Below are 26,827 nucleotides of genomic sequence, written 5' to 3' on the forward strand. Positions count from 1 at the left end.
GGTAGGTAGATTGCATAGAAATAGAAAGTTAGAGTGGATTGACAGTTTTTATACCTTTAGATAGTATTTTAACACAACTTTACAGATAACTTAACAGATTCTTACAACTCGAAATCTTATTAAAGCGTTAGTTATCTTTTATCTGAGAAATTAAGTTCATCGGATTTAAATGATGCAGAAAATGAAATAATAAACTTAGGACATATATTGTTGATATTGACATTACTGAACTTGGAGCTATAAGATAAATAAATTAAAGAGAAAATATTGTACAAATATTTAAGCAGATAATACAAATGAAATATTCAGTGCAATGAAAATGTTTTCGCGATTGTTCATAAGCTATTAAATACTTTATTACCTTCCCTAACGTGTAATTACAGCACTAAAAGAAAGATCATTTTCTATTTTAAAGCGTTTAAAAATGTACCTTAGGAAAACCAAATTAGAGAATAGATTAAATGGTTTGGTGTTTTTAAATATACATTAGGAAATTAAAATTAAACCTGACAATATTTTGAACTTGTTATTATCTAAAAGCAGAATATTGAACTTTAGACTAGATTTCTATTTTTTTTATTTACATAAGATAATTTAATCTAATATAATAATAAGCATATTCAAGTCTGATTTTTTTTTTATTATATAACTATAATATAACTCTGTGATGTATGATCAAAAGTGTGACATTTATTATTTTTAAATCATTATCAATATTTGATATACATTAATTTTACAACTTCACCATTTATATTTTTGTAGTGTCTCATTAGTAGCTTATTATAGTTTAATATTAAGACCTATTATTTCCTAATGCCTTTTTTTTCTGTTATTAATTATTAGGGACCTATAGTATTTCATCCTTCTTAATTTTTGAACCATATTATTTCAAAATCCTGGACAAGCCATTGGTATTATGTTCATAAATATATATAAAACTGATATATAAATATATTTTGCGGTGGGAAGAATTAAATTAATTGCTATTGTCTATCATAAATCATAATATAATCATGTATATCAAGTTCTTTTTAGCCAATTTATAAATTATAATTAAAATAAGCAATGAGGTTCAACGCCAAGCTATATAATCTTCATACGAGTAAAATAATCATATTAGAAATTATAATGGCCGTTGGCTTGATAAATAATTGTTATTAAAATTAATAAGATATTTATATTAAACCATCATACTTGGCCCTTTATTAAAAATCATAATACATAATTAATGAACTGTTGAAATCGACTGAAAAAGTAATTGAAGAAAATTTGTTTACTTTATATATTTTGAAATATATGAGTATATTTAACGGTACCAATATTTATATTTAAGCCTACTATTATAATCCATAGACAGGTATTTTGAAGTCATTAACTTAATACAATTCAAGAAATAAGTTAATTTGAACGTTTCATTATTTTCGTATATTTGTAACTACTTATATAAAATTTGAATTTGGTCAAATTGATTATCAAGTTTCTACACATATATATATATTTCGTTATTCGAAAGTCGAATAGTCATATATTGCGTGTTTCTATATATATATATATATATATATATATAGTGTGTGTGTGTGTGCGTGCGCGCGCACGCGCGAATGCTTTATATGTTTGTGTATTACATACATTACAGTAATAATGTTATATTTTCATGTTGTTATATTTTTAATTATGGTTCAAATAATTTATAAGTTGGTAGTTGTATATTTCTAATACGAATGTTGGCCATCGGGAATTTGAGAATTCCTTATACGACTTCGTTAATCTAATACAATAAAAAATAAAAACTAACAACGTACATCATAACCGTATGTACGTAGTATTGAACATTTGTACTCGTGGTAAACCAACTATGCCCATCATTGACCACACCTCAAACAATTAACAATTAGGTATTTTACTCATTGGAATCATAGAATAACGTGTGTATGTATAATAATTGTGCTGAGTACGTGTAAATAATTATAAAAAGTATAATGATAAAAATTTAAATAACTACGACAATATTAGATTATTGTTCGAGCGAGGCGTGGATCAAGCTTAGGTTAACGGGAAGAGCGGGTTATGAATAAGTAAACATATTTAGATACCTACTGATAAATACAAGTTTTTTATTTTATTTGCAAATATATATATATGCAATAGTAAGTTTTTCTTTTGTAAACCACATTTCATTTTTTATTTCAACTGTTTTGATTAAAATTTAAAATCTACCTTTTTCTTATAAAACACCAATTCAAAATTTCACAAAAAAATATATAAAAATTTGAAATTTTAAACTCAAAACATTTATTAGGTATGAATTAGATAGCAAAGTCCAATATTATGATTGAGCAAATATGTTTACAATTTCATCGTGGTTTATAATCATAGGCTTGCGCACACCTATATTTCACGGCATACCACAATACCTTTGGTCCCTATTTTAACAAAATGTGTAGGTACATTTAATAAATTATAATGTATAAATAATTAAATAAACAGAACTTTAATTTTTTATTTAATTTTGTGGTATATTAGTCCCAATGAATATGTTTTCCTTGAGTCTCATATATTTTCTTTAATTATTTATGATTTGTAGTTTTGATGTCAATCGTAGCTATTATATTATCACAATAAGATTTTGCATGAAAATTTAGTAAAGTAAGTTTTGTTTTTTTTATTACGAAATCTAATTTATTTTTTACCAAATAATTTAGAATAAAATAAATTTCATTTCAGCAACATTAGTTAAAATACAGGCTTTTGAAATTAAATAACATTAAATAACACATTTTAATACAGTCAACGGGGGGAGAGGTCATCCCTCTGAATACACACTTGGTTTGAGCAACATTATACTCTCTAGTCCACTTGAGTCTTTTTACTAGGTCCATCTAACATATTACTAGTCTTTATTAGGTTTACTAGGTAGTCTTCAGACCACAAACCTGCCCCCAAAAAAATTATTATTAAAATACTTTTCCTTTCTAATCTCCTCTCTGGCACAATTGACTGTTCTCAAATTCTCCCCTTTCTTACACTATAATCATCCTCAACATATCTTGAAATTTCTCTTATCATCCATGTAATTGTAAGTAATGAAAATTTTTTTGTCAAATAACTTTAAATGATGGTCATTATTATCATTATTATAACTATTATTATAATTTTTATTTTTATATTGTATCTTACTTTTAAAGATACATTTTGTAATAAATTCTATTCTTTATCGTAGAACCACTTTTATCTTATACTTTTAAATTGGAGGCTTGACCGGCTCAAAAATAGTATAAAATAAGTACTTACTTATGTAAAAAATATTATGTTGAGTTGTGAAGAAAATAGAGAAAAGTGGCTCTTATAATCTCCTTACTATATTTTACACATAAAAACGTTACAAATTGTATAACTAAAAAACCATTAATAAAAATAAATTTTAAGCGCAATTTTTAAGTGCAATTTTGGGTATTTTTACTGCAATAATGCAATCAATTTTCAACGTTTTTTAGTGCAATAACTTCCGAGCCCTAGTTATAATATATATATATGTACGTTATTGAATTATTGTATAGAATTTTTTTTATGTTTTGTAATTATTGTTTATTTTAATTTTTTTTTTTTAAATACAAATTGACAATTATTAAAATATATAACATTCATGGCATACGGCAATGACATTTGACACTCCTACACATCGCACCATTTATGATTTATTTGTGATGGAAAAGAAGGGGGAGCAGTTCTTCTTTAAACCATATTATTTAAATTTAATTAAAAAATATATATAGTGAGTGGCTTTAGAGCAAAATTTTAAAACCACCCATGTCGAGTATCAAGTGTATTATGCAGGACTGAAAAAATTTTCTTTGTACGATACCATAGGCTATTGAACTGTTATTTTCAGAATATTATAAAATATTTATCTATATAATGACAATAATAATATTACTTTGACAGTACGTCACACAGTTATATTGCATTATTATATTACCAGTACTACAGAGTTTAAAATTTTAAATGAGCATAGATTTTATATTCCTTCCCAGATACAAATGTTAATAATAACTTAAGACAAAGTGGTTAAGACAATATTTTTGTCCATAAATATAAGGCTTAATATTTGGTGATTCGTTTGCGGAATGGGCATTTCGGTACGTTCGCCACGTGGATCGCAACAGCGTTTTTTTGGGAATGCAATGTTTGGTGCATACTGAGACTGGTTTTTGTTTAGTTTCGGCATTGATTAAATATATATAAATGTATATTTAATCAAAATGGTTTCGGGTTTTTAAAACATATTAGCGGCTGCAAAACGATTGCACAAAAATTGCAACACGATTGCGCCCCGATCCCTTTTACCTGTTAAAATAACACCATTGCGCACCAAATAATATGTGTATATACTATGTAGGACCTACATTGTAGATATAATAATTTAGGTACAACATAAAATTATGTATACAATACGTACTTTCTACATATAATTTTCATATACATGAATTCAAACTTATAACCTATTAATTCACAATTTTCCTTTCTAATTATAATAAGCTTAGGACTATCAACAAATTATCATCGTTGGCTTGTTTAAAAATTGTTTTTTTTCTAAATTATATGTATGCTAAATGTATTAATGACAAGGTCAATAGTCAAAATTATTTTTATTAAAAATTGTTTTTTTTTGTATACTGATAGTCATTAGTCGGTATTTTTATTATAACTATTTTTAGCTCATTCAACTTTTCATTTCGATTTTGAAAAAGTGCATTTTGTAAATTAATAGTTTGAGTGCATGTATATGCACATTATAAAAAGTTTGTATTGTACACATTATTTTATGTTGTACATAAATTATTATACCTACATAGTGTATACACTTATTATTTGGTGTGCAATGGTGTTGTGATTTTATCAGGTAAAAAGGGATCAGGGCGCAATCGTGTTGCAAATTTTTTTACGCAATCGTGGCGTAATTAGTCGTGTCAAAAAAGGGAAAATAGCGAAATCGTGTTACACCGCATATTAGCTACACCCAGGGGCGGAACTAGGAGATGGAAGATGAGGATTCATCCCCGGACGTAAAATATTATATGACGTCATTTTTGTAATTATTAACAAATAATTTGATATTTTTTACTTTGTTAGATACCGATATTAGGTTAAAACTCAATAAGTGTGATTGTACATTAATCGTAAGAAAAAAATTCTCGAGAAGAGTGTTTGATTGTTGGTCTATGATAGGGTGTAATTTTATCATCCTCCCCCGGGCTTAAAAATTACTAGTTCTAACTCTGGTTACTCCCGTGCATGTCGGAAAATTATGAGTTTACATATTGTTCTAGTTTTGTTGACATGTGCAATGGACTCGGGCTTTACGCGGCGAAACGGGTATGCAATTCGCAACAAAACTATTCTTCGAGCCCGCTTTCAGGGCAATGTGTGGCCACAGCAGCGGTTGCACTGACGACATCCGTGAGACAGTGCGGCCACGGGACAACGTTATTTCCGACGACCGGCGACGGCCGTGTCCTTTGAAGTGCGTGTGTGCGTGCGACACCACTCAACGTGCTGTGATTACGTCGGTTTTCCCTTCCGTGCGCGGTGCGTTTTTGAAAAATTATTCCAACGTACGAAAAAATTCCAAAGACCATACCGTCTCGCGTTGTTTACATCCTCATCGCCCACCTGCCGTGTGGCTCGTGAATTGGACTCGTCGCTGGAACGCATGCTTTCGGGACCCGCGGAACCTATTTAGACAACCATTCGTCCAACCGGTGAGAAAAACCGACCCGTTTAATTCATCGTTGTTGTGTGGTTCCACCTGGTACCTACGTGACAACATCTAGACACGTGTGCGGGGGAAACCATAATAATAATAATAATAATTATTATTATTATTATAACTAGTATTATTTTAATTACCTTCCCGGCGGCCGCGTTCGTCCAGGATTTGCCGCCCGCGAGATATCACAAAAATAATATCGTTATTGTAGTACATCCCGACGACGACGGCGATGATAAGCGTTTAATAAATATTATAGGTTATAATCCCCGAGAACGGTTTTATCATCATCGTCATCAGAGATAAGTGTAGTACATGTACACAACGTAATCGAGCCAGTGCGCCACTTGATTATGTAACCGACCGTCTGTGCATGTACATGTTGCGTTATTCAACGTGCTAGGCCTACGGTATCGTACCGTTTACCGTCCGTCTAGTATTCATTTCGTCATCGGTCGGAGCTGTCCCTGGGGTCTCCGTGTATTTTGTCGCCCTCCTTCCCTTGCCGAAGCATACGGTTTTCACCGCTTTCCACTCATATTCTTCGAAGGACGCTCATGCGGGGATTTTTATATCTGCTCGTTCTTTTTGAATACCGACCAATCATCTCGTCGTGCGGTCTTTTCCGTCAGTGGACGCCCTCAGTACACCAAGGTAACTAAACACGTGTGTTCTTACGTCTCGTACTGTCTTCTCGTACACATCACAACGGTTTCCGACGGTGTAAACAAAATCGTGTTGAATACCACCAACACTGCTGTAAAGACGGACGCCACTGTTTTGACCGATCACCGTCGTTGTTGCATTTCGTTGCGGTTGTCGCTCGTGTCAATCCGATGAATCTAAATTAATTCTTTTTTTACAGGTTTTATGGTTGATTCACAACGTTGCACGTAATCTTATTTATTACAACACATCATTCAAGATGCCTAAATCTGTGAGTTATTAATCTTTAAATTAATAATTAAAAATCCATACTAAATTTGTGTTTGCAATGAATTTGTTGAATAACTATATTTGGTTTATCAATAAAATCATGCCTGTTACATGAATGTTTAATTTTAGACAGTATTTATGGATTTTAATTCAACTTTTTTGTACTATGTATGTGCACATACACTCAAACATGTATAAACATTATGTATAGGTATATTTATTTATGTTAATAAAGAGTATAAATTTGATATATTTATTAAAAATTATAGTCTAGTTATGATGATGGATATGTTTTTGCTATATAATTAATACTTAAAAAAAATTAATATAGATATATTAATGTTGGTTAATGAGTTGTATAGACATTTTTTGGGATGTATTTATAACAAAAACTAAAAAAAAAAAATAATCTAAAAAAAACATTTTGAGACCCCTTCTGTGTTGGCAACAGATAATGTATAACCATCTGGTGAGTCATGATTCTGTGTCATTCCATAATTTTATCATCCTTATGTTAAGTAAAATCATTGATAATAAAATAAATAATAATATTTTATAATCAATGGTAAAACCATACATAATAGATGATGAAAACTATGTGTATCATTTATGTTTGTTAAACTTGAATTTGTCCATTAAGCTAAAATAAATAAACAATTTTTACTGTCCCAATATTAATACAAGTTATATAGCTATATATATATAATAATTTCATAGTAGTATTACTCCAAATCTTAATTATTTTTACTATTGTTAAACAGTTATATTTGGGATTCTTTAATCAAAAATGATGATAAGATATTACATAGTTTATATTGTTATTATATTTAACTTTATCAATGTATTAGGTAGTCTATGTATACATTTGTTATGATTTGTTTCATTAAATTAATTTATTTTTATACCAAATATATGTATTTTAATATATGTTATTATGCAGTATTGTATTATTTTGCTCTTTATATTTTAATTTATAAATGCTAATTTATTATATTTTTAATTTATATTGCTTTATTAATTTTTCTATATATTTGCATATCCAGTCAGTATTTCATGTAGTGTTAACATTTTTTAAATTTATTAATACCTAGTGTTTCTTTTATTTTCATATAATTATATTAATAATAGATCATATAATATTATAGATTTCTAATTTATAAATGAAACTATTTAAAATACTAACAATAAAATAATTTAATAACCTTGTTAATCTGTGTATAATAATGGTTCCATTGATTAAGGAGCAGTTGAGTATGATCATATTACATCAATGTAAACATTTTAAGCGTTTAAATTTTTTATAAGTATATAAATATCTAGAAGTTAATTAATTATCTTAGTAGATTTTGTGTAAAATGACAAAAAGTTAAAAACTATAAATTCCTATAAATATTTTGATAAGCAATATAATAGTTTATCAAAAAGTTATATTGAACTCCTTTGAAAATATTCTCATCTCAAAGTACCTATGGTTATTGCTGTTTGAATATACATGCAATAATTAAAATTCTACTGCCCATCTGTTAGAATGATAAATTGTATTTAAATTCATGGATTTCACATTTTTTTTTTTTTGTACAATAAATCACAATAATTTTTATCTCGTTTATAATTTAATATCAATACATATTTTACCATTTGTTGAGTAGGTATTGCCCTCAATACTTTACTACCAATAAAATTGCATACCACAAGAATTAACTGATAATTGTATCAATACATTTTTTATGGGCGTAATTTATACATTTTCTAACCATGTGATAACTGATAAAAATAATATGTATTAATTTTAATAATTGTATTGATGTCATTATTGTTATTTTTGCTATGTAAGTAAATAAACCATGGGATTTATGTTCTAATGTAATTACAATACTACCCACATATTTGGTTTTTTAAAATATTATTAAAGATTTGTATAGACCTACTCGATTTACATTTTAAACAATGGTTTTACAGTAACCACAATAATAATAATAATAATACTGATATTCTATATAACATACTCATATTTAAGAATGGAATACCGTGTCTTGCATCTTGTGATCCCCTTGTACATATATCACATGTTCAACATATCAACTATTCATATTAAGATAAATTTCATATGTGAGCATTTATGGCCGAGCAGAGTTAGGCATTAGTCAAATAAAATATTATTCGATTGATTATTTGAATAAAAAATTATTCCTCATCGATTTATTCTTAATTTTATTATTGATTTTTATTTTAATTTGTATTATTATTCGTTATTCCCTATAATCATATAAATAATAAATTTAAATCCTAAACAACGATGTATAATAATAATAGACTTATTATTTAAACTTAATATATATAAAGATAATACATATAATAATTGACAAAAATAAATTAAATATATTTTATTATTTAATATCATTATTTAATTAATATCATTCATGCTTTTATTTTTTATTCTTTTTTTTGATTTGTTTTTGCCCAACTCTATGGCCGAGTATAATATTTACGAGTTATTTTAAATTATACCAATTATTATAACTATTAATAACCAATTATTATTAATATTATAGGAGCATGTAACCATTTTAAAAAAGTTTGGTTGTTACAATTATTTACTTGGTTAATAAAATATTTTTGTCTATTCATTCCAAATATATATGCAAAATGTTAGTAATAACATATAGCAACTAATACATACTAAGAAATGATTTATTATTATTAATTTAATGGATATCATATTACATGTTTATGATTTTACAATTTTGTACAATAAAACAGAATCATTTTGTATAATAATGCAATCGAAAGTGAAATTAAAAATTATTATTAGGTCATTTTTCTGGTTATTTGAAGGACAGCAAATTATTGGAATGGACTAACTATGATATTACTCATAAAATAATCTGCTTTATTTAACTGGTTTACAAAATAATTCTAATGAATTGTATTAAATTTGCGGTTTATACTAGTAGTACTTTGTGCCGTTTCATTAATTAATGCAGTTTTAAATTTTCCATACGAGTTATTTTATCGAGATATTTTTGTTGCCGTTATCATTTTAATGATACATGTGCTTAATATAAAAAATGCAATATAAAAAAAACAATCAAAAAAGTATATGTAATTGCACACGTTTTAAATTTCATGAATAGTGTTTAAAGTTTTTAAAACATTAGATTGGTTTTATATAAAATTCCAAGAAATAATAAAAATAAATTATTCCCAAGAAATTATTACTAAAGAAAAATTCAAATGTATATCAATTATTTTCAATTTAAAAATCAATAACATCCATAAACTGCATTTTAGATGAATTAAGATAAATGTAATAAATTTAAAAAATGTATTTTTCAATTTTCTTGGATTTTTAAATGTTTTGTGACTAGCGTGTTTTTATTTATTAATATAAGAGTTGGGAATTTCGACTCAATTTAATGATTCAATTTCTTTGATTCTCTTCATTCTAACGATTTGATTCAGTGAATAAACTTCTATTTAATAAGTTCTTATCAACTTTATGTTTCATTTTAAATAATAATGAATTACCAATTCAGTGAACTACTTAGTTCAACTGACATAACTCACTAGTCATGAGCTGACAAATTGATAACATTAAGCCGGGAACTTATAAGAACCAAGGGTAACATAACAGATATATACAATTATATATTTATATATAGTGCGTATGAATATCTATATAAATCTGTGTAACACTGAATTATTGAATTATAGTACACTGATTCAACTCATTCGATTCACCTAAATGAGTCGATTCTTTGAATCAATTTATTCACAAACTACCCATCTCTAAATGTAACTGATAGATTATTTTAAAATTGTATTATTGATTATATTTCAAATTTGTATAATTAGCTTTTACCATTAAGTGCGTAAAGTATGTTTGAATTATTAAAACTTTTATAAATATAGATTTTAAAATGTTTTTAAAATTTGAAGTTTTTCTAAAAATAAGAAGTAAATTCTTATCAACTCCATGTTGAATAGTATATCTTATAGTCAAGGATACTAAAAGTACAAAAATAATATGCATAGCTGTAGTAAATATTTTTAAATCATCGATAAATAATCATAACGAATGGTTAAAATTAATACTTAATAGTTTGATGTTAATTAATGAGTAGGGTAAATTATCATATGTGCATATAATTATTTCCAATGTGTGTAATGCGAAACTACTTTACAGTTGAGCTGAAATGTTTTTAAAATATTAGAATTCAATTTTTTTAACAGGCATGATAACAAACTGCTTCTATAATTATACACATTGTATAATATTACCGAAAAATATACTGTTGTAATACATTTTAGATTTATAAATAATCGAATAAGTTAAACGTAATTTGAATATTTAATATCTCCCCAACATTTAATTGTAATTCATAGATTAAGAAATAACTATTTATGATTTTTTTCGAATAATAAGTACATATCATGTTGAAAGTTCAGGAATAAATTTATAATTATCACAAAATATTAAATAGTGTATTTTCATTGAAATTGTCAAATATATGCTCATAATATTTAATTTAATTTCTTGGTTTCAACTGGTTCCTTGAGATAAAAGACATTTTTTATATACTTTAGTGAACAGTAAATAACTGTTCTCTATATTTATCATTTTGTGACATTAATTGTTTTCCCTTGACCATTTCGTATATATTTAAAGCTAACATTATCTAATATTCTAATTAGGTGACATTGGTTAGTATCTACGGCTTAACCATGCTATGAGGGTACAAGAAATGAATTATAATAAAAAAGAATTAAATAACGGTTTAAATTTTTTTGTTCGAGTGCCTCGTTTCTTTTTTACTTTTATTGAAACTTAAGTTATTGTCTTATTAATCAATTCAATGGATTTTCCGTCCTTATAATCATTAATATTGTTGTTCATTTTGGAAATTTGTACGTTTTATATAATATTTTTTTTTTGAGAAATTGATATGATGTTTTGTTTTGAAATTACGTTTTGCAATTTTTAATTTTACTAACCTATCAACTTGAATAAACATTGAAAAAACTTCAATTTTTATTTTTGATCAATTGAAAGAAAATATATTTTACATCGTAATATAATAATTAATGCCTTCATATGTACTTTAATATTACAAAAAATCCTTATACCTTACAATAAACGTTATTTTTTAAACGCCAACCTAATTGTTTAGAAAGTAATGTTTTTATTTTGTTTAAGAATATTATTTAAAATGCTATATTTGTAATAATTAACCTTATTTTAGACATTGCTTTTGTTTGTATTATTTTAACAGTTATAATTATGTTTTTGTATAATTAATTTTCTACCGGATAATTTATATTCACTAATTAACTTATTCTTAGATCAATTTAACGAGGTTTAAACCCTACACTTGATTTTAGAATAACCTACCAACTGCATAGATAAATGTCGTAATATATTTATTAATAAGAACTGATAATATTTTGTTAATTTTACTGATACTTATTTTGATATTTTAAATTCCATTAATAGATTTACAAAAACAAAATATTTTTTATGATAAAACAGTATTTTAGTTTAATTCTTAATTGTGTAACTCACCATTAAAAATTATATATAATACGTTTTATAACACAAATTATTATCAAAAAATGTTTTGTTGAACAACAAACATAAATTAAAATTTGCCTTAATAAACGATGAAATACGTTTGTATATCTTTAGCTAATCGAAAAGTTTCAGAATATTTAAAGGAAGTAAAAGTAAAGTATTAAATCCATGTCATATACTGAGAATATTATACACGTTTCAATTAGTATTAACTTAGCGTACATTTACTACGTTCAGCAACGTCTTATAAATATTCAAGTTTCTCTTGTTTTCTTTTTGTTTTTTCGTAAGGGTTTGCATTTTACCTTATACCTTATAACCTTTTACGTTTAATAATCTGGTTTGTTATAATACAAGCTTTCTGGGCCATTATTTTTTACTATACTCATTCACACGTATACATATAATGTACGGTAGTTAAACAATTTCTTTCTATAGATTATGTGTACTTAATTTCGTCGATTATATAAAACGTTAAGTTGTAAAACTCTGTAGAATGCGTTATATTAGTTCAGCAGAAGAGGGAGGGGGTGGTTATCCAAACAAGTAAGTGGATCGTCACGTCTCGCCTTATCTATGACGTAAACTTATGATTATGAATGGTTCTGTAAAAAATTCCAAGTATCTCCATCGCGGTAATAGGCATCGGTTACTGAGGAAGGGAAAAAATGTATATAAATCTGTACAAATTCTCATTGAGGGCTTCGTAAAGTGTTTCTCGTACGCGGTTGTCGACGGACGACGACGAGTCACCGCAGCGCCTTGGCCCGAAACCAGGTGGCGGTACAGCGCAACACGGCACAGCGCTTCCCAACCGGTTTCTGGTAGTACCACCGCCCCGCTTCCATTCTTCCTTTTCCAACATGTCGCCACGCCTTGCTGTTCTCTCCACGGTGTTGTGCTCGTCAAAGTCGTCGCGCCACCGCTCCGTAGGTAACCCGGTCCGGGTTGCAGCTATTTACCAGTACTCGGCCGTAGTACCTGCAAAATTGTTCCGTCGCTTGCGTGCACACTGTTCGCCGTCCGTCAGTCGCGGTTTTAACTCGCATCTGTAACAGTCGTATCTATATTTTTCTTCCCTGTGTTTGTCGCTCGTCCGATTGGTGTACCACCCGAGTGTTGTTTTTTAAATATTAGTTTCCGCGCGTGTCCGTCCATTGTTTTTACGCCGTCGTCGCGTGTGTAATTTTGCTTTTGTTGCTTCGTGGTGTTCCGGCGAGTAGTATAACTACTGCCTCAAGATGGTGTCCGGAAAAACGGTAAGTCCTTGAGACGCGTAATGTCCGATTCACGAATACCAAACGGACTCCCGACTAACGTGCTAAATTTGACCGAAAACTAACGACAATTATATTTATAGTAGCGGTGGTTGATGTGTCATACCTTAAAATTTTCGTGTAAAACACGCACGCACACGCATACATTTACACGAAATTATATATATATTTGTAATTTGTGTGTATAAGAGTACCTGTATTTCATACTGAGAATATTTAGATATTTTTCTGCATTTATACAAATTAATGAAATTCGATGGTAAAACTGCATATTAAGTAACCTGAATCAGCGTTAATAAAAAATCACATCTTACAATATTAAGTATGTAACGCGTTGTATTTGATGAAAACAAAATAATATTCTTTCAATTCAAACAATGTATTTTGATATTATTTTTCATATTTTTAATTGTTGCGTTTTGTTTTCCCTCCAAATACATATATCCCTATTGTTATACGTTACACATTAACCGAGTTGGCTTTTTATATTTATTTAAAGAGTTGGCTGTAAACGTACGGCGCGAACCTTGTAGTAAATGGATACCTTGCAGAAGGGTGTTCGGGTGAATCTTGTTGTAATATATTACATTATGACTGTTGCGTGTTTCAGATGAACGTGAGGGTGACCACAATGGATGCCGAGTTGGAGTTTGCTATTCAACAAACTACCACCGGCAAACAACTGTTCGACCAAGTAGTAAAAACCATTGGCCTGAGGGAGGTATGGTTTTTCGGGCTTCAGTACACAGATAACAAAGGCGATATGACCTGGATCAAACTATACAAAAAGGTACGGTCGTTTTATACATACATATTTAAAACATGTACTTTTTTTTCCGAACGATAAACATTCTTAGGAGCGTCTTTGATATACCTATTATAATTTCTATCATACGGTGGGACACTACTATATAACAGTTTATAAACCCTTTGGAAATATTGAAACACTGATATTAATTTTATTGGCCGTATGACCTTGAAGACTAATACATTTTAGTCAAGTTTTTCTTACGACTCATTTAAGGTTGAACTTATAAAATCAGTCTATTAGCATTCTCGAAAACTCCCCGACACTACTTGTGATTAAATCATTTCCAAAGTCATAGCTTAATTTCGTAAGACTATTAGGTTATGCAAAACCATGAATAATAGTTCATAGACTCGTACTAGCAAACATCTCCGTTAATCACTGTACAAACACATGCGCACTCAAGATAATGTATTTTGACATTGTTTATGGAACACGTTTTATATATTTCACGATTATCAAACAGTAGTTTTACATTTATTGTCGTTAAAATATTTTACACACCTGTTAATAGTTATTATTCTTTTTGCTCGAATATATGTTTATATATTTTGGGCATAAATGGGGTGCAACAGGTGTTGGTCGGTAAAAATTGTAATAACGTATTAAACCAACATACAATAAAAAAGTTTCTCTTCACTTTTGTTTGAGGGATTTTAGAAACAAACAATATCTGCAATTTATTACTCCTTAAGTAAGAGCAGACGTTACTCATGTTCTTTATATAGATATTAAGTTTGCAATGTTATATGGTTTTTTATTTAATTACATAGCTGTTAATTTTACAGCTCCGTGAAAACGTACTTATTTATAGTGGTTCTTTACAATTGATTTACAACTGTAGTAACAAGTTGATAATCAAAATTACACAATAAACTGTTAACTGTCAAATTAATTAAATGTAATATTAAAATGTCAGCCATACACAATAGTCGGAAATACGAGATTTATTTATTGTAATGATTCCACATGATTTAGTCACGTTATAGCGATTTTTAAAAATATTACTTTAAATAGAAGTTTGATTTTTTTCATTTTTCCCTATATTCATTCTCCATGACATTAGTTTTTAATTAAAAAAAGCCCGGTTAAACCGGATGTATCCATTTTAATTGATAGTTAAACGCCGATTTCTCTCAGAATTATTGTTAATGTAGTTTCTATTCGCACTACTATTATTGTCTATAACTAACCTACCGCATTAGTGCATTTTTATATCTTTAGGTATACTCATAAAATATTCTATTTTAGATACCTTTTTGTTTTCAAAAATTTATAAATTGCAAGACGTATTTAAATCCTTATAATATATTACTAAAAGGAAGGGATTATTGGACAATGTTTTCATTATTTATTAACTATATTTCTCTGGTATTTAAAGAATTACCAAGCGTCTGAACGTTACGATATTTGGCCTTGTCGTCTGTCGGATACATCTTAGTATACTACTAGTATACTACTTTCTAAAACGAAGATACATCATTGTGTCAAGGTCACGGAGTACCAGTAAAATCACGTGTATAGTTTTTTACCGATGACGGTATCTAAAGAATCATAAAAAAGGAACGAAAAATATGACAAATAAATTCTAATTAATAATAATTTTTAATTATATTTATAGTTAGGAATTTTAAACGTTCACCAAATATTATACATTTATAAAATTAAACGTGTTCTACAAAAATAAATTTATGTTGATATACGTTATGTAAATAATTTTTGTAAATTATTTATAGATTTTTTGATGCTTGATTTTGTTCAAACTTCAATAATTAAATATATTCCCAAAAGCGAAAGATTAAGAGATAAGATCTGGACAAATATTTTAATTATAAGCCTATTTATCTAGGTATTTACATGTGTCATAAAACATTTGACAAGTATTTACTTAAGAGAATATAGTAATTTAAAATTTTTGATTGGACTTCGTGTTTTTCTGCGTAATTTTTAAATATTTCAAATTTATATTAATATATTACACATATAGTTAATTATTATTAATAATTAATAAATTTTCAATTGATAAACACAAGTTACAGGTCTCGTGATGTATAATTTATATAGGAGTTATCCATTTTAGAACTAATAACCTTTAGGTTCACATTATTTGATGTGTTACTACGAGTGCACACATACACACACACGCACGCACATATATATATATATGTTAGAGGCTCCATAATTTTAATATTATACTTCATTGTTATCAAAGAAGTTATCGTTCTATATCTAAAATATACCCCCAATATGAACCTTAAAAATTTTATTCTAAAATCTAAATCGGTCACGACCCAGGTAACGTTAATTTCAATATTCTAGATTACCGTTGATAAATAAATTTAAATACATATGTATATCTATATAATCTGTGATGAATTAATTTAATATTTATATTTCTGTACATAATACAAATTATCATAAACGCGTCGGATCTTATAGAAAATTAACGTTTTTTAATAATTAATATTTTAATAACTTTTTTGTAACATTAGAGAACTTAGTAGTAACATAACTACTTGTTCAGAATTTTTTTTGATTTTTGTGATAAAGACGTGTAGATTTAACTTAATATATTCATTTATATGAAATTCATAATTTTGCTTCAATAAGATTATAAGTGACTGATATGAGATTATTGATTTTAAAAAGTGGTACCTACTTAAACTTGTAAGCAATAATCAATTTTTCTCAATTTAAATACATCTTTTAAAACCGAGTTACTTTAAGTAGTGATTCCAATTGGTGTCTTACGGTATTTCAAGGATATTAAAATAATGATTTCTTAGAAATTATATATCTTTGATTTTGATTTAATTTCAATTAGTTATATCACTTATAAATAATTTCTCCAAATATTAGGTAAAATTCTTAGTATATTTTTTACTTCTTTACTTTCTTACTTTTTCATGGAACGCAGCCTGAAAATATATGTAAAAAATTATGGAAATTATGGAACAACAGAAAATCACTCGTTGAAGATTCGATTGATTATTTTGATGCAAAACATAAATATTGGTTACAGGTATCATGTTGTATTCCTTATAAACACTAATGTTTATTAGTTAAGCAATAATAAGTATTGACTTCATTAGTTCAATACTTTCAGTACATGTTTGCGGCTTACATACAAGCATATACACATATATAATATAATATTCTGTCTTTTTTTTGCGTGTATATCCCTATAGTCATTCTAATTTTCCAACTGACCATTTGTATTGTTAGTGTCCTTCACCACACAATTGCTGACATTATAATAATGAGTTTACCCACATTGTTTAATTTATTTTTATGGCTTTCTATCGCACATATACTTGTATCATATTCAAGTGAATATTAATATAATATTTCCTATAATTTAGTTTCCTTACATACCTATGTATTATTAGTAAACTAAAACCTTAAAGCATTACATAAACAATTGAATCAAATTCACACGTGACATTTTATGGATTCTTTAGTAGTATGTTTATTAAAAATACTATGTTGGTAGTCTAACACAAATTTGTTTTTTAAAACTAATATAAGTACAAATTATGTTGTAGAATAAGTAAAAAATGTATATACTTATTACAATGTATACTCTATTGCAGTGGTTCCCAATTAATGTGAAGTAACAGACCTCTATAACTTAAATTGGTCCTGGGACCCCTTTTTTGTAAATACTTTTCAATTTTGTTTAATTATGAAAATGAAAAAAAATGTATGATTTATTAATTATTATTAATTAATTTATTAATTTGACAAACCTTTTCGTAATATTATAAACATACATTTTCTAAAACAAAAAATATTTTTTTTGATTTAAAACTTAATCTTGCATACAACATTATTGCAATTACTTTTTACAATTTATTTATGAGTTACTTAAATTAGTTATTGCATTGATTTTCGAACTTTATGATACTAGTAAAACCTTTCTTTTTCGTTCATAATTTTTTTCAAATTCGGCTGCAGACTTGATATTTTCACTCTTAAATCAGCATCAGTAACAGTAGACAGAAAAATCTTTTTCATATCTATATGTTATGCAAAAGGGAATCAAATCTTTCTCGGCCATTTAATTTTGATCACTTTGAACAATTAATCAAAAATCAATTAGTTTTTTTATCGTTGAAAGTATTTTTCATCGTTCCATTATCCCTCCAAATCAATTCATCTTGTTCTTGTTAAAAGATTTTCTATTTTTTCAATATCACAGGAAAATTGATTTCTTATCCACGTATTGTTTAGGTAAAGTTGAGGATATTAATTTATACAAAGTTGATTATCCATCTTTTTTACGATAATCGAGTTATAATAGTCCAAAAATATAAGGAATTTCAAACGATTACAAAGTTGCACTAAATGCAAAATGCACTAAAATAAAATTAAAATATCTTTACAGTACTACCCAACTACGTACCCCCTAAAATCAACTTGTGGACCCCTGGAGGTTCACGGACGACCAATTGGGAACCTCTGTTCTGTTGTATGCATTCATGATTTGGTTTTCATTGTTTTAAAATTAAATTATTTTTTTGGTAGGCATCATATTCAAAATGAAAATATAAAATCTAATAAGTATAAAATAGTAAATGTTAAAAATATGTTAACAGATATTAAAAAAAAAACTGGTTGGGAACTTGCTTAAGTAATGATTTATAGTTAGTATACACTTTTAAAAAACGATGATTAGTGTGCGTGTACTTAGTTAACTGTTCTACTTTCTTTTATTTTAATAAAAAATGTATACCATATTATAATTTTAGTTAGCTGTATAAAATTATTATGCATCTGTGAAAAAATATATTAAATTAAGAAATTTCCATCCAAATTTTTTTACTTGGTTACGCATTGAAAAAAACTCATTTTGTCCTCACGTAGAGGTCACGATCTCGACCTTCGTTGTATTTTCTTAATTTTAATTGTAGTCATAGCATATAAGTGATGAAAAAGTAGTTACGTTTCCGAAGAAATATATATTTGAGTTTTGTTATGTTAAAAACGTACTTTTTTTTTATTCACGTCACTATTTCGTGTCACAAATTCTTTACAAGGTCAACAATCAAATAATGTTGAGTTTTTAACGAAGGTTTTTCAAATTTATACTTGCTTATGGGTTGTCTATTATAATAATTATTTATGACATTTTTGTGTTTATAACAATTAGTAAGGTATATAAATTTATATGATGTACTAAAACGTATGATAAATAATCGTTTTTCTGCTGTCTGCTGTAATGAGTGATAAATAAAATTATTACACCCATACAGATATCTAATCATCTCATATTAAGGTGGCATGTATAGCAATTTCTCTGAAATGTCAATAATAACGAATTTTATTTAATATAAAATTCGTTATGTTAAATTATATTAAAAAATTCGTTATTTAAGTTTAGTAATTTTTAATTAATATTTACATACATATTGACAAAATATAAAATATTATTATGTTTTAACATACCTATGTTATTAATCGTTATATGTCGTTATATTTATGATAAAATTCAACTTGAAATTTTTTTTATCAAGTTTTCGGAAAAATGTTATTTACGACTTGAGTACATTATTAAATAATTGTTATTACATTTTACGTTATATAAGTAGATTCGACAGCTGTTTGTTTTATAGTATGTATTATTTATGGCGCTAATAGGTTAGAATACTTATTATCATGATTCATAACATCAAAATTTAAATTTGTTTTTATTTAGATTTGCACTTATATTATTTTTTCATGTAATGAGTTATACTATTTTTATTGATTCTAATTAATTTTGTTCTATTTTTAGGTCATGAGCCAAGATGTTAAAAAGGAAAACCCACTACAGTTTAAATTCCGAGCCAAGTTCTATCCTGAAGATGTTGCAGAAGAACTTATACAAGATATCACTTTAAGATTATTTTATCTACAGGTATAACATTAATTTAATTTGCATTTAATTTAAATTTCTTTTACTAAACAAGTAAATATAAATATATTAAAATACTTTCAAAAACCATTAAAATGAAGATGAATAAAACTAATATATATAGGTAACTTTTTTACTATGAGACTGGGTTGGTTGTTTTTGTGGTTTGTAGCAATGATTAATTTCATTGTACTAAAAAATAATTTTTAATGACCTATTCTATAGTGTGTAAATATTTATAGATAGGTGATACAAGAAATTATCTGGGCATTCAAGATATATTTTTGATAATGTAAGATTATAATAAAGATTAGATATAATATATAACTATAACAGTGATGTTCAATCTTTTTTCCTAGATGTGCCACTAATTCTCCAGTTATCCTTAAAGTGAGCCGTAATTTGTAAAAGTTATTATTTTTCAGAGGGCTCTGTGTGGAAAAGTTTATAGGTCTCAAAAATGTTATGTCTGTAGTAATAAAAGCTGTAAATTTTATTTGATTCCATATTTTTAGTTATTAACAGTTTAAAAGTTTTCTTCTCAAAATAGAAGCCTAGTTATAGTGGTGTGGAGCAGTGGCGTAAAGTAGGGGGGTAAGTGCCCCCTCTGATCATTTTTTGAGAGATGAAGGTATAATTTTACCCCCCCCCCCCCCTCGATAATCTAACAGTACAAATAGCACCTTTTATTTATGAACTCTTATGGATATTATTTAATAATATTGGTACCTAGTACATGCTACCTACAATTTATGTTTATCTAAACCATAAAATGAGTTAAAAGACTTATGTAAAATCAAACAATTAGATATAGTGTATAAAATACATACAATAAAAATATGTTTTAACTGGTGAGGGGGAGAGGTGTCAGGATTTTGGTAATAATAAATATATTATATTGCCCCCTCCCTAGGTTTTTTCCCTGTTATGCCACTGGTATGGAGTTCTATATTTATTTTTGATCTATGAGAAATTTAAATATTCATGATCGATAAGAGAAAATACATTTTAGAACTTAAAAATGATATTTTTTTATAGGATTTACAATGAACAACACATTTAAGTATTTAAAATTAAATAGGTCTGGAAATTTACATTTGACATTTTATTAAAGAATTTGATGCAAAATCATAATTATATATTAATCAAATTAAGTGATTTCGATAATTTTGAAAACTGTCTAATATTTCAAAATAAAACAAATCTATTATGTTTAACAAATTGCAAACATATATTTTATCTCAATTTACGGATGTCAATTACACTAAAAATGATTGCATTTATTTAAAAATCCATTTAATATTGATGACATTTATATCAACATTTATTCCTAACTTGAACTTATTGAATTTAAAAAAATTAATTTTACTATGACGAATTTCAAAAAATTAAATTTTAAAATTGTATTCAAAATTTATCCTCAAAAATTTCTTAGCTTTGAGAAACATTTTGATGAAATAACAATTGTATTTGACTCAAAGTTTATTTGCAAACAAATATTTTTACGAATGAAACAAATAAAATTAGTTTATAGATTGCGACTTATATATAAACACCTTTAAATTTTGAGGATTGGAACAACTAAATTTCAAGCAATTTCAAATTAATAATTTTCATATTAAAAATAAGCTTGAAACATTTATATATACTTTTTGGTACAAAAATAGTAATAATTACTGTTATTGTATTTTTTAATATTAAATTAAAAAGTTTAGAAATCAATAAAAATCATATAATATATTTTTACTATTTAATTTTACCTTTTTAATTTAACCTTAATAATTTTGTTTTATCTTATGTATAATGGTGGGCCCATGTGACCCACAGACTGCAGGTTGAGCATCACTAATCTATATTTTGCATTATTTATATGTAAGCATTTACATACGTTGGTATAGTTGGTTTTTTTAGGCTCAAAGTCTCACGCAACAAAGAATGCACAGAAAGTTTGTGATTGTCGCAGCGTTGACATTAGGTTTAATTGTTTTGCTTCATGATTATATATTTCATAACTATGCAGTATATTTGATCTAAGATTTACTGAGAAAGTAATTAATTTGTGAAAACAAGTTTTAAATCTAAACACACAAATTAATTTAGTTTTGGTTTTTAAGAATATTGATAAACAAACCTACTTTCAAGTGTAATAATTTATTTAATAATTCTTATGAAAACAAATATAATATTTTAATTACATTTAAATAAATGATAAGAAATATTGTATGTTTAGGCTATTTAAAATACTTCTTTTGATCATATAAAATAACTCATGCATTGTTGTAACATTTAAAGTGTACAGTGCAAATATAAAAACATTGTCAACAATTATCCTTTACTGTTTGATTTATTTATAAATTCTATTTTTCTTAGAGGATTAAAAAATATTGGTATAATAACAATAACAGTTTAATAATGTAATATATTGTATTTAAATTAATTCGTTTTTCTAAAAACATTTATGACGGTATTTATTTATAAATATTTTCCTTTGTAAAATAAATGAACTAATAATTATTATTTAAAATTCTTTAGAAAATCTGAATATTGACTATAATTATTTACAAAATTTAATATTACCATTAAAATTAATTAGAAATAGCTGAATATAATTCATCAATGATTTTATAAATAATTTATAATGTTCTATATTATACAATATATTGTTATATATGTAATAAATAATTTATGAATATGAATATACAATATTTTTAGTGTAGTAAATCATTTAATTGGCAAAAGTACTCATATTTAGTTATTAAGACCAATTAAATGGTTAAATTCATAATGCATTAAACATTTTTATAAGTAAGGGTAATGATAAAAATTATTACAATTTGTTGGATGAATAATATTTAAAAATTATTCTCAATTTTTTTTTTTTTTTTTTTTTTTAATGTTATTTATTACCCATGTTTTTTTATTTAACTAAAATATAAACTTAATTTAATTTTTAAAATTTAAGCTAAAAGTAATTTGTTGATAAAATTAATAATAAATAACCATTTTCTTATTAATTAAAAATCAACACAATATTTTTTATATTAATCTCTTTATTTAAAAAAAATCTTGTTATAAAACTGTTTCTGTAAATCTTTCAATTTTATATATGTTTTTATATTAAATTATATTCTGAAATTATAGAAATTCTTGTATATTATGTCCATAACTCTTATCGTTTTTTTTTTTTTTTTTTAGAAAAAAATAACATTGATAAAAACAAAAATTGATTTTTGTACAGAAGCATTTCTACAAAATATTGTTTTATCTAGAAAATATACACTTGTAAGCAAAATAAAATTAGCTTGCATTCTTTGTTGAACAAATTTTCTACATTTTTATTCTCTTGAAACTATTATCTCAATTGAGTTTATAGTGTATTGTGGTTAACATAGAGCATTTTTCTTTTGTTTTTATTAAATATATTACAACGTAGAAGATGGAGAATCAAAAATAATAGTTTTAATAAAACAGCAAACAATTATTTTTTCAATTTATTTTTGATTCTATGTTTTGAGTTTCCTGAATAGTAGTAGTAATGAAAAATAATTCTACCTATGTGTTGTTTTTAGCTTTTTAAGTTTTACTTTAGATATTTTAATATTTTTTTAAAATTCTTTTAACTTAATAATATTAATATTTTAGGTGAAAAATGCCATTTTATCAGATGAAATTTACTGCCCATCAGAGACATCTGTACTGCTTGCTTCATATGCAGTACAAGCCAGACATGGGGATTACAACAAACTTACCCATACTCCTGGTTTCCTTACAAACGATCGTCTATTACCACAACGGTAAATTGTTTAAATTTATTCCATAGTCAAAAGTATGAACTATGTAAAATTTTTTTTAATTTTAGTGTAATGGATCAACATAAAATGACACGAGAAGAATGGGAATCTAGTATTACTACATGGTGGCATGAACATAGAGGCATGTTGCGTGAAGATGCTATGATGGAATATTTGAAAATAGCCCAAGATCTTGAAATGTATGGAGTTAACTACTTTGACATTCTTAACAAAAAAGGAACTGAATTATTTTTAGGTGTTGATGCCTTAGGCCTTAATATTTATGAAAAAGATGATAAGTAAGAAATTTTCCCTATTTTTTTATGTTGTACAATTATTTTTAAACTACTTTATATTTTAGGCTTACTCCAAAGATTGGTTTTCCTTGGTCAGAAATTCGAAATATTTCATTCAATGATAGAAAATTTATCATTAAACCTATTGATAAAAAAGCTCCTGACTTTGTATTTTTTGCTCCTCGTGTTCGTATTAATAAACGTATTCTGGCTCTTTGTATGGGTAATCATGAGTTGTACATGAGAAGACGCAAACCTGATACTATTGATGTACAACAAATGAAAGCTCAAGCAAGGGAAGAAAAATTGGCCAAACAACAACAAAGGTATTCACCATTTGTTTTTTTTTTTCAAATAAATTATTTTTATAAATATATGTATGGATTATCCTCTTTTTAAATCTTGACATATTAAATATTTTTATATATTTAAAAATGATTATAATTTAATGATTTGGACTAAAGTTAGATTATTATATGAATTTAATTCTAACAAATATTTTAAAATTGTACTATCAACATATTGTTTAACAAAAATTTAAACTTTTTATAGAATTATATTTTGATAGTTTAGTAATTTTCATAAAGAATAATAATAATATTAACTTTCTAAATTTCAAAATTGATCTAAAGTAAAACATTTTTGTTCAAAATGTGTGTGTATCAAAAGAAGGAATCAAAATAATACATATATTTTATGATGATATATCAAAATTAAATTTTTTTGGATTATATTATTTTTTATTTATTTATTTATTTTTTTATTTTTTATAAAACTTAATATCTTCACATATTATAATAATTTTATACTATATTTATAGAGAGAAACTTCAACTAGAAATTGCTGCTAGAGAAAAAGCGGAAAAGAAACATCAAGAATATGAAGAACGCTTGAAACAAATGCAAGCTGAAATTTCTAAACGTGAACAAGATTTGCTCAGTGCTCAAGTACTTTATAATTAATAAATTAATATTATATATATTTTTATCTATTTATTTGTATATTTTTAAGGATATGATTCGTCGTTTGGAAGATCAGTTAAATAAACTTCAACTGGCCAAAGAAGAACTTGAGCAAAGACAAAATGAACTGCAAAAAATGATGGAGCGCTTAGAAGAATCAAAGAATATGGAAGCTGTTGAAAGGGCCAAACTAGAAGATGAGATCAAAGCTAAGCAAGAAGAAGTCATGCGTATTCAATCTGAGGTTGAAACTAAGGATGAGGAAACTAGACGTTTACAGGTTTGTTGAATTTTAATTGTAGTATGGTTTTGTCTTCACTAGTCAAAAATTAATAAGTAGAACTTTAAAGTACAATTTTTTTTGTACTTATTATCCCTGTATATACTTAATAATTTTCTGAAATAAAATGTCATGCCCCTTAAGATAAACAATTATCAATTGAAATAGCAGTTAACCAGATCTGGCCATTCTTTTCCTTAGATGTACAATATTTTATTTTATTTTCTTTGGACAAATTTGATTCACAATATTCCTAATTTAATGCTATAATATACAAATTCTTTAATTTTAAAGGAAGAAGTTGAAGAAGCAAGACGTAAACAGGAAGAAGCTGCTGCTGCAGCACTTGCTGCCGCTGCAACACCCAAACATCATCATGTTACTGAAAATGAAAATGAAGATAATGATGAAATGGTCAATGGTCATGAATCACAAGATTTAGACACCGATATGGACATAGTTGATCCAGTAGAAGAACGCCGTACACTTGCTGAGCGTAATGAACGACTCCAAGATCAATTAAAGGTAATGATTTGTTTATGTTATATATTTGAATTAGAGTTTATTATTGTCCTTTTTTTTAATTTTATTTTAATTTTATAAATGGATAGATGTTAAAACAAGACTTAGCTATATCACGAGATGATACTAAGGAGACTGCCATGGATAAAATTCATCGTGAAAATGTGCGTCAGGGGCGAGATAAATATAAAACTCTACGTGAAATAAGAAAAGGCAATACAAAACGTAGAGTTGATCAGTTTGAAAACATGTAAACAAAAATTATACTATACAGGGTAATTAAAACTACAAATTTGTTAAAGGCCTGTAGGTCCAAGATCATTACGTGTCAATAATACTAGACCATTTTATATTTACTTTGGTATGTAACGTGAAAATATTATTAAATTATTATTTATTAAGGTTGTAATAACAAAAAAGGTTGAACAAGTTATGTAAAATTTTTTTTTTTTTTTTAGTTAGTTTTTATTAAATTTATTATTTCCTTAAGTTTTAAGTACCTTAATTTATTGAAGTATAATTTTATTGTTTTGCATAAAAATTGCTTAAAATAAAATTATATTTATGTGCCCAGTAAAATGTAATCATGCACTTAGGCAAGACTCATATTACTCATTTTTGAACACTCCTTTCACATTCCAAAAACAATGGGAGGGGGCACTTAATTCTTTCTGCTCAATATTTATCTTTGTCTTAAAAATAAAAACACGAACAATATTT

At 26.4% G+C, this 26,827-nt stretch overlaps 1 protein-coding gene across 3 annotated transcripts; it reads left to right on the top strand.

Annotated features, from left to right (window-relative positions):
- Positions 1 to 5,516: 5,516 nt before the first annotated feature.
- Positions 5,517 to 26,526, top strand: LOC112684662 (moesin/ezrin/radixin homolog 1). 3 transcript variants are annotated; one of them, XM_025556290.1, is made up of 11 exons: positions 5,517 to 5,759; positions 6,633 to 6,704; positions 14,163 to 14,342; positions 20,137 to 20,259; positions 23,899 to 24,050; positions 24,116 to 24,346; positions 24,409 to 24,669; positions 25,164 to 25,290; positions 25,355 to 25,585; positions 25,880 to 26,110; positions 26,197 to 26,526. In XM_025556290.1, exons 2-11 carry the CDS (start codon positions 6,693 to 6,695, stop codon positions 26,359 to 26,361), a joined length of 1,713 nt encoding a protein of 570 aa, XP_025412075.1. In that variant the 5' UTR covers positions 5,517 to 5,759; positions 6,633 to 6,692; the 3' UTR covers positions 26,362 to 26,526. The 3 variants fall into 3 exon arrangements, with proteins under 3 accessions (XP_025412075.1, XP_025412077.1, XP_025412076.1); XM_025556292.1 differs by lacking the exon at positions 5,517 to 5,759 and adding an exon at positions 6,078 to 6,421; XM_025556291.1 differs by lacking the exons at positions 5,517 to 5,759; positions 6,633 to 6,704 and adding an exon at positions 13,171 to 13,534.
- The last annotated feature ends 301 nt before the right edge of the window (positions 26,527 to 26,827 follow it).

Source organism: Sipha flava, unplaced genomic scaffold (assembly GCF_003268045.1).
Source record: "Sipha flava isolate LNK unplaced genomic scaffold, YSA_version1 255_pilon_pilon, whole genome shotgun sequence".
In the NCBI taxonomy this organism is placed as follows: Eukaryota; Metazoa; Arthropoda; class Insecta; order Hemiptera; family Aphididae; genus Sipha; species Sipha flava.